A 13581-nucleotide genomic window follows, 5' to 3' on the forward strand; every position below is an offset into this window, starting at 1 on the left:
CCAAACACCAACCTTCCCAACTATTTTATCCAACCAAACTGAAAATGGGAATATACTTTTTTTAAAATGAACAAAACAAATAATTATATTTTTATTGCACGAAGATATTTTCTATATATTTTTTTATATAATTCAAATCATTTTCACCACAAAAAATAAATGGAGAACACAATAGTATGTAACAAAACTAGAAATTCATCAAAATCTTTATATGAGCTTATTTGATTTTTCAGAATCTGATGCATGGTGAAAAAATGGGGTCAATTGAAGTAGAAACCTTGGAAACGATCAGTCGTGAATTGGGAGAGGATGGTGATAGAAGATTTTCCCAAACAACAACTTTTCTTAAGTCAGGTAAGTGATTGCATGAATTATCACTCCTTGTCCTTGTGTTTTACTCAATTTGTTACCATATCTTTACTTTCCAATACTGAAAAAATTTCATATTGGAATCGTGATATAGGGACTACTGATTAAAAAAATCCAAATTACCGGTACCTTTGATCCAAACCACAAAATTAAACCCAAAATCCAAACTTACAGTTTGGCAATACATTGGTTGCAACTAATAAACTTTTCATATGTAGAAGTATATCAATAATAGAGTATACTGTCCAGTGTCTAAAAGAGTAAGCATACCCTGCCTGGCACCACACTTGGCACTGCTGCTCAATATTACACATAATAACCTAGTGTTATGACATAGTAACTTAATTCTTTTGATTAGTCCCCTTGCTTTGTCAAATCATTAGGTCTATTATCATTTTGATCCAGTTGTCAAGTTTTCGAAGTCGTGTAATGGCTGCAGACGTAATTATTTTCTATCCTGGTCTGAAAAGGCGTAAAGTGCAACAGTGCCAAATTATAGACCATGTCTGATAGCAATTGAACTTACAATTTTTATGACAAAAAGAAACATTGGATGTTACATATTTACAATATTGTTCAAACTTGGTTGTTAAACAAAAAAAATTTAGATGATTTTATGAATAGACAATGAATTGACACCAATTACTAATATAGACACATATTGACACATATAGACACATATAGACATATATAGACATATATAGACACATATAGACACATATAGACATATATAGACATATATAGACACATATAAACACATATAGACACATATAAACACATATAGACACATATAGACATATATAGACACATATAGACACATATAAACATATATAAACACATATAGACACATAAAGACACATATAGACACATATAGACAATAGACACATATAGATACATATAGACACATATAAACACATAAAAACATAGAGACATATATAGACACATATAGACACATATAAACATATGTAGACACATGTTTGAAAATATAAAAACATTGTGACCATGATAAAATCTGTATAAACTGCATGGTACTGTGAAATTTACAATCTACTATGGTTAACTAAATAATGATAATAGTGTTATATCAGGTGGAAGGTTAATATAATTATAAAATTTTAAAATGATAACATCTTATTCCATTTATTGATAGGATGAAATAGGTTCTGCTACAGTATACACTGTGCTAGGTGGGTGAACGTCTCTAAAGTTCATTAGTACTGGCATCATCTCTTTGACACGTCGTAGAATATTTCATATTTGTAACGTGTTTCACTGTGGCCAGTTGATCTCGTATCAGGGATCAGGTAATAAATATTCAAATACTGTCGAAAGGAGTGAATGATATTGTTAGTAAGGTATTTTTGTTGAAAAAAGGTAATTAAATAATAAAATATTTCAATTGTTAAAGTAGTGCTCAATACAACACTTGTAGAGCAATACAGAACCTATAAAAACATGTTGTTACTCAGAGTTTCACACTATACGATCTTCAGACAACTGACCTTTATAATTCATCCTGCATCTCTACTTAGAACTTATTCTCATGTCTAAACTTCGAGACAATGTATATATATTTTTAGTTGTCTGAAGATGTGAAACTCTGAGTAACAAAATGTTTTTTTAGGTTCTGTTTTGATATTTCTATTTCTATATATTTTAGATATGAAAACCAACTGTTTTTTGAGATTATACCGTCATGTATTTCCAAGGGGATACAAATCAGAGTTCAAAATTCTTTTTAAATTGTCCTGGCCTACCGTAAGTTTTTTTTACCTATTGATATTTTCCTTGATTCATTCATGCATTATATTTTCCCAATGGGCTGAATGTTAGATAGAACTATGTCCTTGTGTACTGGACCTAATTCTGACCCATGTAAAATAAAGAATTTATTATTGTTATTTTTACTAACATTATTGTTAGTAGTGAATAAATGACTCTCCCTCAATGGAAGGAGTACTACATTTTGTTGAAAATGTGAATGATAAAAGAAATGTATTTTTTGCAGGTATTAGTTCAGCTGTTTGAACAGGCATTATTTATCATCAGTTTAATGTTTTGTGGTCATCTTGGTAAACAACAACTGGATGGTGTGGCTCTAGCTCTCACTGTAAGTTTTTCTTAATCCAAGAATTCTAATTGAATATAATACTGTATCATTCTATGTTGTTGTATAATAAAAGAAGTAAGAAGACACCTTTTAAGACTGACTGAAGTATTTTATTCTACGAGCTTTCATCGTTGTTCATGAAATTTGTAGAATTACAATAGAATATATCTAGGCAGTATGTGGTCAGCGTGGTAGGTATTAGAGGCAGCAAACTGAATCTGATTTAAACTTTGTAATCAGCAGTGGTAGTGGGGGTACAGGGGACATTTGTCTACCTAGAAATATGGTTTGTACCCCACTTCATTTTTATCCATTTTTGCCCCGAAACAGGTGTCAGAATGCACCAAATTAATTCTATTTTATAAAAATTTTCTTGGAAGAACTCTTTCATACGTAGTATGGTGTTGTGTGTATGGCACTTTCACAGGGCTGCCACTTTGGTAATATCAACATTGACAATTGGCCCCCTATTTGTGTACCCCCATTCTCCGAAGGCTGACACTGCCATGATTATAATCAGACTTGGTATTAATGGTAATTTCAGTTAATCAATGTAGCAGGATGTTCTATATTACAAGGTCTAGCTGCTGGTTGTGAGACTCTATTTTCTCAGGTAAAATCCCCACTTTTTCATTTAATTTACATCAAGTAGGACACGAACTCCTTCAGCTTAAAGAGTTAGAACTTTTCATTGATCTTTATCAGTGATTTTACCATTTCATCATTAAGAGATTGGTGGATCAGAAATTTGACAAATGATAGCTCTAAAGTTATGGAAGACCAAACAGTCCAATATTAAGACGAACAAATGAAGGAGTAGGAAATAAGCTTTACAGACTAAGGAATAAGGATCGAGACATCTTAATATTGGGCTTTTCGGTCTTCCATATAAAGTTTGATCCTGACATATGTTCAGATATTACTTGATTTTTTGATTTTTTCCCAACATTTCACTCTGATTATTACCAGGAAACTTCATTATGATGGAATTTGTCAACTTAACATCTCATAATATTATTATATTCATGTTTCTATTTTACTGCCTTATTTCTGTTTCTATTTCTGTTATTTTCCATGTGATCAAATAGATGGATAGATGAAAATGAAAGTTATCTACTTGAATGAACAATTGCTTACTCTTCTAGACATCTGATAACAGTCTTTATAATGAAATATGTCAGCACTGATGATGATATACTTATCATGTGAAAAGTACATTATCTACTATCAATGTACTGTATGTATTGCTGAACTCTTATTTTGGATTTGGAGTTTCATTTTATTGCTAGGATTGTTTCTATCTACTTGGGTTTTGGGGTTTTTTTTAAATAAAATTTACATTTGATTTATATTTTTAGACTTTCGGAAGTAAAAACAAGATGAAAGTTGGCATTATTTTACAACAAAGTAAGTATTTTGGCATTTCCACTTTGCAGTTAAGCAATGTTACGAAAGCACAGGCAAAGGCATGTAGGCGTAACCTCTAGTGAAAGAGCAATGTTTTTGACCTTAGTTTGAATAATAATATAGAATATTTGAAATGCAAATCCATAATCTTCTGAATACTTATTATCGGAACAATCTGCGAATCAAATCAAATTATGTATTTTATTGAACCGTGAAGTGATGTAATGCTTACTCTTCAAAAGATTTCTGTGCTCTGAAAATAGCTTTGTCATCTCTTTCAGAGTGTTCACAGTGTTCACTTAGTTAGAATGTAATTTCGATATATTATTTATTTTGCAGGTATATTAATTTTAGGAATAGTTTGTTTCCCATGTTGGGCGTTTCTACTCAATGTAGATCATATTTTAATATCAGTAGGGCAGTTGGAAGATGTTTCTCGGTGAGCTATAAACATTATTTACTTCACTGAAACTTTTATAACTCCATCAATAATGGCCTATTACAATATTGAAAACTTTCGCCCAAATTAATGCATGTTAGTAGCCTGTATTTGTTCAATATAATTGCCAAATTAACAATGTTTAAGCAACTTCTGGTCTAATGTTGAAAATAACTACAGTGGGCTAGCCCATCAACAAGCGTTTATCATAGTGACTTAAATTACCTGGTAATTATGATTGATGAACTTTTGGTAATTTTTTGGATTATTTTATTTCAGAAATGCTCTCCAGTATGCGATGTGGTTTATCCCAGGCATCCCTGTAAGTAAATCTTTATCTCTCATTTAGATAACTAAGATAATATGATTTACTTGTAAGATGGTGCTACTTACAGACCGGTGGCGGTTGTTCACGTGCATATCCTTGAAAATTGGTGCAGTTGGTATATACAAGACTTGTATTTTCATTAAAAACCATACAGACCACTCGAACTTGATGTGATTTTCTGATTTATTTGATATGTTTTACTATATTTCAGGGTTATGCTCTGTGTATGATTCTTACCAGATATTTAAGAGCTCAGGTACAGTGTACCCCTTTTTATAAGAATCTTATGCCTATCCTAGGGTCAATGTTTGAAATGAAAATTTCACAAATCACAAAAAATGAAAACATGATATTGGTAGGCGTAATTTGAGCTTGGGGAAAATGTTCTTGCTTTAGCTGGTAAAAGCTAACTTTCGTGTAAGCACTGTAGTGTGTCTGCCCAATTCTGCTCTTCATTCTATCCTGGAAGTCTTTTGTTATTTTCAGAGTATAGTTATACCAAGTTTTGTATGTAGTTTTCTATCGACTATAATGACAGCAGTATATCATGGTATATTGGTATATTGGTGGCAACTAGGTATTCGGTAAGTTTCTAGACACCTGATACCATTTTTCAGCATGAAATACTCATTTATGATTGATTTACTTGCTCTTATGAAAAGTTCATTTGCTGGTACCATTCTATTGCCAAACAGTTATTTTTCTGTTCTAACAATCAGTCAGAATTATCAAGGGATTCACAAGTGATTCTTTCGCTATGTAAAATGCCCACCACCCCCTACCTGTAAAAGAGCCACTGCCAACTATCTCTTTATAAAGGTGCTTAATTCTATTTTATTTACAGTGGTGCAGGTCTGGGATTAAGTCTAGGATTCTGGACCAATGGTTTATTACATATCTTATACATTAAAGTAACTAAATTATATAAAACAACTTGGCCTGGTGAGTAACTCATATCTTCAAATAGAGATTTATTATTGGTTGTTCAATATCAAAATTGCAAAAAAGAAATGTAACTGTGAGTCAAGTTAAGTAAATTGTTGCATAACTTTGGTATTCTCCTCCTGATTGCAGTAATCTCTGTACAAGGCAAAGAGAGCTGATCCTTTCTGAAAGCCTCTCTGTGACTGAATTTGTCTTAACGGCGCACCCAATTTGTTGTTCACTCTTGTTGAATATGTTGCCTGCTATCTTGAATCTATTGTATTATCTATTAAGGCATATCATGGCACTGTTTAGAAGACTGGAAACTCTATATGAGTCTAGCTTTTCCAGGAATGCTGATGTTGTGTCTAGAATGGTGGAGTTTTGAAGTGTTAGTTTTCTTCGCAGGTATTTTATTTAGACTGGCACTTAGTATAGAGTAAAACAAACCAGCTGATAGCAGCCTGATTCAGTGTACAAATCTGTCATGCTCGCTTTCCTGACTACAATCATTTACAGAAAATCTGTATTTCATCCTTGTTTCTGCATTCTACAAGCCCATTGATTTTGTGTCGTGTTTTCACAAATGTACAGAGTAAAGATTAGGGGTAAATAATGCGCATTATACTCACAAATTTACAGTATTACCACAGCATCAAAGTTATCTTACACAATGTCTTTTTCCGATCACCATATGAAAGATTTAACTGTTATTTTGTAGGAATGTTAGGAGCAACCTCTCTAGCAGCTCATTCTATCATTTATCAGATGGCAGCCATGGCATTCATGGTAAGATTTGAAGAATTTATATCTTATTTGGCATAGTAGAAGACAAAACTCCATTTAATTTCATTTGATTTACAAGTGAAGTGAATTACAGTATATACAAAATCTGCTCATAGTAGACAACGTGCTCTGACTCATATGACCAGGGCCTTTGATTTTATTCTCTAAAACTGACTATAAAATTAGATACAACACAATTTGCAAATTTGTTTAGCAAACAACAATGGTAGGCCAAGTCTTGTCTTTATCAAGCCTATCATGATTTCATTGTTCCAATCATCTGATTGGTAAATCACTAGCATGTATTAAACTGTGTTATTTTTCATATTATTTCCAGGCACCAATGGGTCTAGCTCAAGCAGGATGTGTTCGAGTGGGTAATTTACTAGGTGAAGGTCAACATCAGTTGGCCTTGACCTCAGCACATGTTGTCATTACATGTACATGTAAGTATCAGAAAGAGATAGATAAACACGTATCAGATGACAAGAGTCAAGAGCTCTATAGCTAATTGTTCCTAGATAGTATTTCAGATTATGGTAATATAGGAAAAGATTCTTCTTTGTAATGTTTAGTTGATGGGTTAACTGTGGCATCAGACTTTTTTCTAACCTATTTCATAGCAATGTGTTCTAGATTGATCATTTTTTGTCCAAATGTAAATGTTACTGGTTAATTTTAAATTCCTTCATATCTTCCACTACACTTTGGTTTTTCGCACAAGGTTTTAAATATTGAAATATTTTGTTTTACAGTTGGAGTAGCTATATTTGATGCTGTGATTATTTGTAGTTTTAGAAACTATATTCCTTTAGCATTTACTTCTGATATGTAAGTGTTTGACTTAGATCAAATATTTGATAAGTGTTTCAGATATACAATCATCATCAGGATAGGCCTCTTCCATCTCCACATTTGTATTAAGCAGAATTAATAAACATTTAGAATATGTTGTATAGGATAGGAAACTGCATGTATGCTTGAATCAAATGCTTTGGTTTAATTTTCTGGTTGACACAAGCTCTTGCCTTGATAAGTTTCTCAGATATACAATCATCATCAGGAAAGGTCTTTTTATTGTATTTAAGAATCCTCTTAGTTTTTATTGAGCAATATAAGCTAGGTGGGCATTATAATCACAATTCTACTGTAAATACTCTTTCATTTCCTTTCAGTGATGTTATAAAACTTACCTCCAGTTTGTTGTTGATTTTATCTGTGTTCCATTTTATAGATGCTGCAGAGGTATGTCTTTTTTAGACATTTTTTCATTTTCAGGGAACAATTTGGGACTTGAATATGTGTCTTCAAAATACTAAATATTGCATAATTCCTTCAAAAATATCTCTAACTAAGAATTTATTTTCTTATTTCTATATATGTCTTTTCAATATATGGCAGTGTCTTAAGAAAGAACAAATGCGGATAATTCTGGACACATGTAGATTTGAAGACTCAAATTTGGATGGTGAGCTGTGAACACTATTACTGATTGGCTTAGCTAAAAAAATGACTGTTTTTAAAATGTTCAGGGAGTAGTTGGTGGTGTATTAAGAGGTGTAGGAAGACAGAAGTTTGGAGCAGTGATAAATCTTATAGCTTATTATATAATAGGAATACCAGCTGCTTTCTGTCTGATGTTTTTAACTACTATAGATGTAGCAGGTAAGAAAAGAGAGGATATAATTGATAATTGGGAGCCAACACTAGACTGACACTTAAAACACATAAAGTTTCCATTGCTGAATGATAAGATACCTTGATAGGATTGAAGGTAAACACTAAGATGGCCACAGAGAACACAAACCCATCCAAAACCAGACTTTAGATTTTCAACATTGGTAAACAAAAGTAAGCTGCATCCCCTGGTAAATTTAATATTAATATAACAGTATCCTTGGCGGGGCATCTGCTATTCAATAACCAATTGATGTAATTTATTAACAGGTGCTTGGTGGGGAATATGTTGTGGTTCCTTTTTCCAGTGCGTGGCCTTTTTCATCAGAATCTCAAGACTAAACTGGGTAGAAGAAGCTCAATTGGTAAGTCACTTCAGAAGGTTTGGCCAAGGACAAGCTGGTAGAAAGAATCTGTTATGAACCTAAGTTGTTAAGTTGTTTTAAAAATATCTTTCTTTCTTTGGAAATTGGTTTTGCGGATTCTTATATTCATTTTTATCCATTTATATTAGCTATATAATGTTTGAGATTTTATATTTTCTAGGCCTCTATGAGAGCTGGCATCTCTAAATCAAAGACCCAGGGTGTTTCAGGTATGCTTATCTTTTTTTTTACTAAGATTCTGTTACATCCGAAATCATTTACTGAGTTTTAGATTTGATTTATAACTACCATGCGTTTTAGTTGCCCCATTAATTTTACACTGTTGTTATCCTTGTAAAATTGTAATTTTTCTTTCTTCCTTTCTTTCTGGTGTTACCCTGGCTTATTTCTTTTTATTCCAGATGAAATGTTTTCAGATGAGGAAGGCCTGATAGAGACGGATCAATTATTACTTACAGATAGTGTATCAGACAGTTTGAACAGCTCCGATACCCAGTCACTAGTGTTAGAAAAACAACACAAAAAACATCTCATATTACTACGCCTCATTCCTGTAACCTGTTGTGTCTTGGTGTTCATTGTGGGACTACTTTTACACTTGTTTTTACACGAGCCGTCTTCCTGTTACACAATAGATGGAAACAAATTCAATTTAACGTTTCTCCAAGATCTTTTATCTGATCCCGAAGGACATAATTTAACAAGGTCACAAATAACAATGTTGAACCAGACATATTATTTTGAAGTTAACCATTTTAGAAATTCTTCATATTTATATTGTCCTAATGGAGATACTTTTACTTCCCCTAGTGAATATAATGAAACTAGACTTTTTCAGTCTCTTCATCCCAATCCTGTAGGCTGAAACATGGCACATCTATAGTTTTCGAAAAGTGTTGTGGGTTGACTGATTAAGGATCAGGTGGGACAGGATATTTTTTAGTTTCTTGATTCAGCATTAACATACCATGTGCTCAATGTTCAAATAAATTATTATCTAATTTATTGATTTTAATAAATTATATTTTTATTTAATTTGAGAATATTTGAATTAATTATAGTCAACTGATGGAATTTAGTTTTCGCTTAGTAAAGTAAATACTTAAATGACTATACCTCTCATATATTTGTATTTGTTTGATACTTCAAGGGATTTTTCTAATTTTTTTATGTGTATCGGGGACATTGATAGGTTCATTTTGCACCATTCCAATTTTCAATCAGATATCTGTGGTTCCTACAAATCCACTTGAACTAAGTGTTTCATGACATCACTAATTGCAAAATTTGCTTTATCACATAAACAATTAGAATGGTGCAAATTGATGCTATCAGTGTCCCCGATACACATATACACATACAAAATTTAGCTGACCTCTTTACAACCCCTTTAAAGGATTTCAAAATGTATTGTTTCATTTATTGTTATCTAATTATCTTTATTGTTGTTCTCTGTTAATTACCTACCTTATTGGCATTGCTTCCCTTCTGCTACTTGTTTCATTTTTTACCCCCTCTTATTTCATCTGATGACGACATTGTGGAAATTGTGTTGAAACGTTAGTTGTTTGTTATTAAAGAAGTGTTATACCATAATCTATTTCCTTGTATTTTTTGTTATAATTATTTTACTTAATTGAAGTTTCCAGTGTAATTATTAATGTTAACTAGAACAGTAATGATTTATGAAGTATATATACATGTAGTCAGGCTATTCCAATATTTATATTTTTACAGAAAATACTTTGAATTGTGCATTTTTTGCTAAAAAAAACAAACTTCTAATCCCATTCATGATTTTGATTGTATTTTTAAACCAATTTTTTATGACTTTTTTGCCTAAAAAAACTGTTTTTGACCAAGTGATATTTTAGAATTTGTATTATTTATTATATTTTATTGTTTAGTTAAATTAATGCTTGTCATGTGCCATATTACCTGAATTTATTCAAGGGCCTTATTCTTGAAACCCTAAGACAATTTTAGGTGGAAAGCAACATAAGGCCAGTGTCTGTACATACCATTAATTTTTTTTATTTGAGGCAGATTCCCACAATGGCATTTAATCTTCTACCAGGTTATTTTATTTATAAATTATGTTCAACTGATAGAGAAATTAAACATTTTTAGATTTTAACTTTAGTGAGTAATCAGATTACAAAATTCAGCCAAAATTATTTTGATAGTTTCAAGAATACAGCCTCAGTTTTATATTATATTTGTTCTTTTTTTGAATTATTATTTATATATATATATCAATTTTTAGTCAGGTCTATTGCTTTAAGATTTTTGAATATAAAAGTCTGGTGAAGACATATTTTGATATAAAATTCTTTAATTATAATGAAAAGCCATATTTTAATATAAAAGACCTCAATAACAAATTGGACAGCCATATTTTAATATAAAAAAGACCTCAATAACCATGTGGAAAGCCATATTTTAATATAAAAGACCTCAATAACCATGTGGAAAGCCATATTTTGATATAAAAGACCTCAATAACCATGTGGAAAAGCCATATTTTAATATAAACATCTTACATTCACCATAAATTCGTCAAAAATTGTGATTCTACATAATTTTGATAGATAAATGTTACAATATTTTGTTATATTTATGACTAGTATTATAATTATTGTTTTTTAATACAGAATAATTGTTATTATTAAAATAAATCAAGTTAAATTTTTCTGTTTTTAATTTCTTGTTGAAAGCTAACATGCCGGAAGTAAAGTAAGGGAGAAGGTCTTGTTGCCATGCTCAGAGCTGTTCACAGTTCTAGTGTTTTCTTGTTACCTACCTATATACAAAAACAAATACATTCGTTCAGGTCAAACGACTGAGTTTCAGATTAGACAGGAACTGAAGTCTGTGTGTGTTGAGGGAGATAATATGTAGACTAAAGCGGGATAATATGTAGACTAAAGCGGGATAAATTGAAGACTAAAGGGAGATAATTTGAAGACTAAAGGGAGATAATTTGAAGACTAAAGGGAGATAATTTGAAGACTAAAGGGAGATAATTTGAAGAGATAATAGAAGACTAAAAGGAGATCATTTCCAGACTACAAAGAATCTTGCTTGGCCTTGTTTGTTATTGTTACCATCTGTTGATGATTAGGGAGACACCGCAGCGGAAATAAGAAATGGAGGAAGAAGTGTGAAATAACAAGATGAAAGAATAAACTTTGTTATAAACATACGACTGTTCGTTGTACATTGCATGATAGCACCCTTTTAGTATGGAAGTAGTGATAAATAACATTCAAAATATATATTCTCTGCAGAATGGTTTTTATGCCTATAATGTACCACGAGAGATCTGTGTGTTTCCAAACGATTATGTGGTTTGATTTTCGAAAGCCGGTCTCCAATCTGGCTATCATAATCGAGTTGCAAGGGTGCTGTTGTATACCGTAGTTGATTGCACTATAACTCTTCTTTGCTCAAAATACTTGACTGAAATCTACTTTAAATCCTTCAAAATATCAATTGGCGATACGCCAATATTATTGGAATTTTTTTTATGTTTTGAAAAAGTCGAGTTCTTGAATTCATTCTTTCAAAATTCTGGCTAAAATAGGCTACTTTTCGACAAATGATGTAACAAAGATTTTACCTTGCGCTTGCAATTTCATTTCGAACGTTGCAGTTGCGTCGAGTACTGCTGGAATGACTTTGTGAATGGAACTATATAGAAATAATATATTTTTATTCATTGTACATATACATACAAAAACAACAGACGACAATCGTTGTGATGGTTTTTATTGGCTAACAGGATTTTGAATAAATATCGAAATATCAAAAATAGATCATGTAATAATATTATCATTATACATCAGTCGTCGGCTGTACAGGTTAGAGATAATACGGCTTAATTCACGTTTAGACTGATAAAGTAAAAGAACATGTAAAGGACACGTGAAATAGAGTTTATTTGTATTGTCCATTTCTGAGTTAATGAGTTTAGTATCGCCCCCATTCTGAAATTAGTTTCAAGAGGTCCTGAAATGGCTGCGCAAAACTTCGTTTAAGACTTATGGCCAAAATTGGGAATGGGAGTAGGGAACTAGTAAAGTCTCCTAAATGGTACCAAGCCGACAAAGCAATAGTCAGAACTTTTCTGCTTATCATGCATGAGTCACAGTAGAAAATAACTGTAGTCTGTAGTATTAGTCAGTCATGGAAGTAAAGGCATGATTATCGGGTATTTTCTTTACTATTGATATTGAATGAAGTAGCTGGAAGATCGAGTGTACACCATCTGTGTTTACCCACGTGATCATGACCTACTCGATAAAAACAAACCAGCGAATTGATTGATTTTTTCGTTGCTTTTTCCATTGATCTTCATGAATCGGTGAGTTGAAATTAAAACAACAAATTTTATATTGCCCAGCCTTAAGGTAGAAGACATTGTCAAATATATAGACGCCGTTGATTAAGAGAGGGGTTTGATTTGGACTCATATAGCTCTACTTCTACTTTAGGCTATAATCCGAAATAGTGAGAATCATCACATATGGGACCCCTTTTCTTTAGCATTGAATATGAGGCCCTGTTCCTCCAATTGCTGACTCAAATACGATGTTTCTGTATAACATGGTTTAAGGAAATTAAGGGAGAATTGGAGAATATGAGTGGTGCTTCTAGGTAGGCTACTACTGTTCTGTAGGATTGCTTCTAGGTACTATTGTGTAGGGTGTAGGACTCTTATATCCTACTCTAGGCCTGGGTCATGGGCAATCAAGCACTAGAAAACCTCTCTAGCCTTTTATAGGATTATTTTATTATAATATCACCTATTAATTGATTAGATCAAGTCAATTTAGTCCAGTTATTATAAATCATGTAGTAGGTCTAGGTTTATTGCCCTTGGGCTTCCTAATTTACATATAGATGTAAGTCAAGTATTGGTATATGTATATATATATAGCCTGTAAAGCTAGCAATACTGGCATAGAAAAAGTGTGGGCAAAATTCTGTAAGGTCAACACTTTGAAAATTAATTTAAGATGGAAAGAAACATTAGAATTGTCTTAAATTTGCAAGGAATAATAAGAACACATTAAAGTACCTTTCTGTCGAGTTTCACATTGATAGGTGAAAGGAAAAGGAGGGGGGGAGGGGTCATATGGGTGTTTACTAA

The 13581-nt window shown here is 32.1% G+C and overlaps 1 protein-coding gene across 1 annotated transcript; it reads left to right on the forward strand.

The window, feature by feature from the left end:
• Positions 1 to 254: 254 nt before the first annotated feature.
• Positions 255 to 9291, forward strand: LOTGIDRAFT_159181 (hypothetical protein; the record flags this gene model as incomplete). The annotated part of the gene is made up of 19 exons (XM_009052822.1): positions 255 to 354; positions 2030 to 2127; positions 2378 to 2479; positions 3024 to 3092; positions 3838 to 3886; positions 4226 to 4325; positions 4605 to 4647; positions 4865 to 4909; positions 5140 to 5237; positions 5498 to 5595; positions 5872 to 5985; positions 6299 to 6366; positions 6701 to 6809; positions 7119 to 7194; positions 7539 to 7608; positions 7896 to 8028; positions 8311 to 8405; positions 8587 to 8635; positions 8828 to 9291. 19 exons carry the CDS (start codon positions 255 to 257, stop codon positions 9289 to 9291), a joined length of 1980 nt encoding a protein of 659 aa, XP_009051070.1.
• Between the last annotated feature and the right edge of the window lie 4290 nt (positions 9292 to 13581).

The sequence above is a fragment of the Lottia gigantea genome (assembly GCF_000327385.1).
Source record: "Lottia gigantea unplaced genomic scaffold LOTGIsca_19, whole genome shotgun sequence".
NCBI classification, from domain to species: Eukaryota; Metazoa; Mollusca; class Gastropoda; family Lottiidae; genus Lottia; species Lottia gigantea.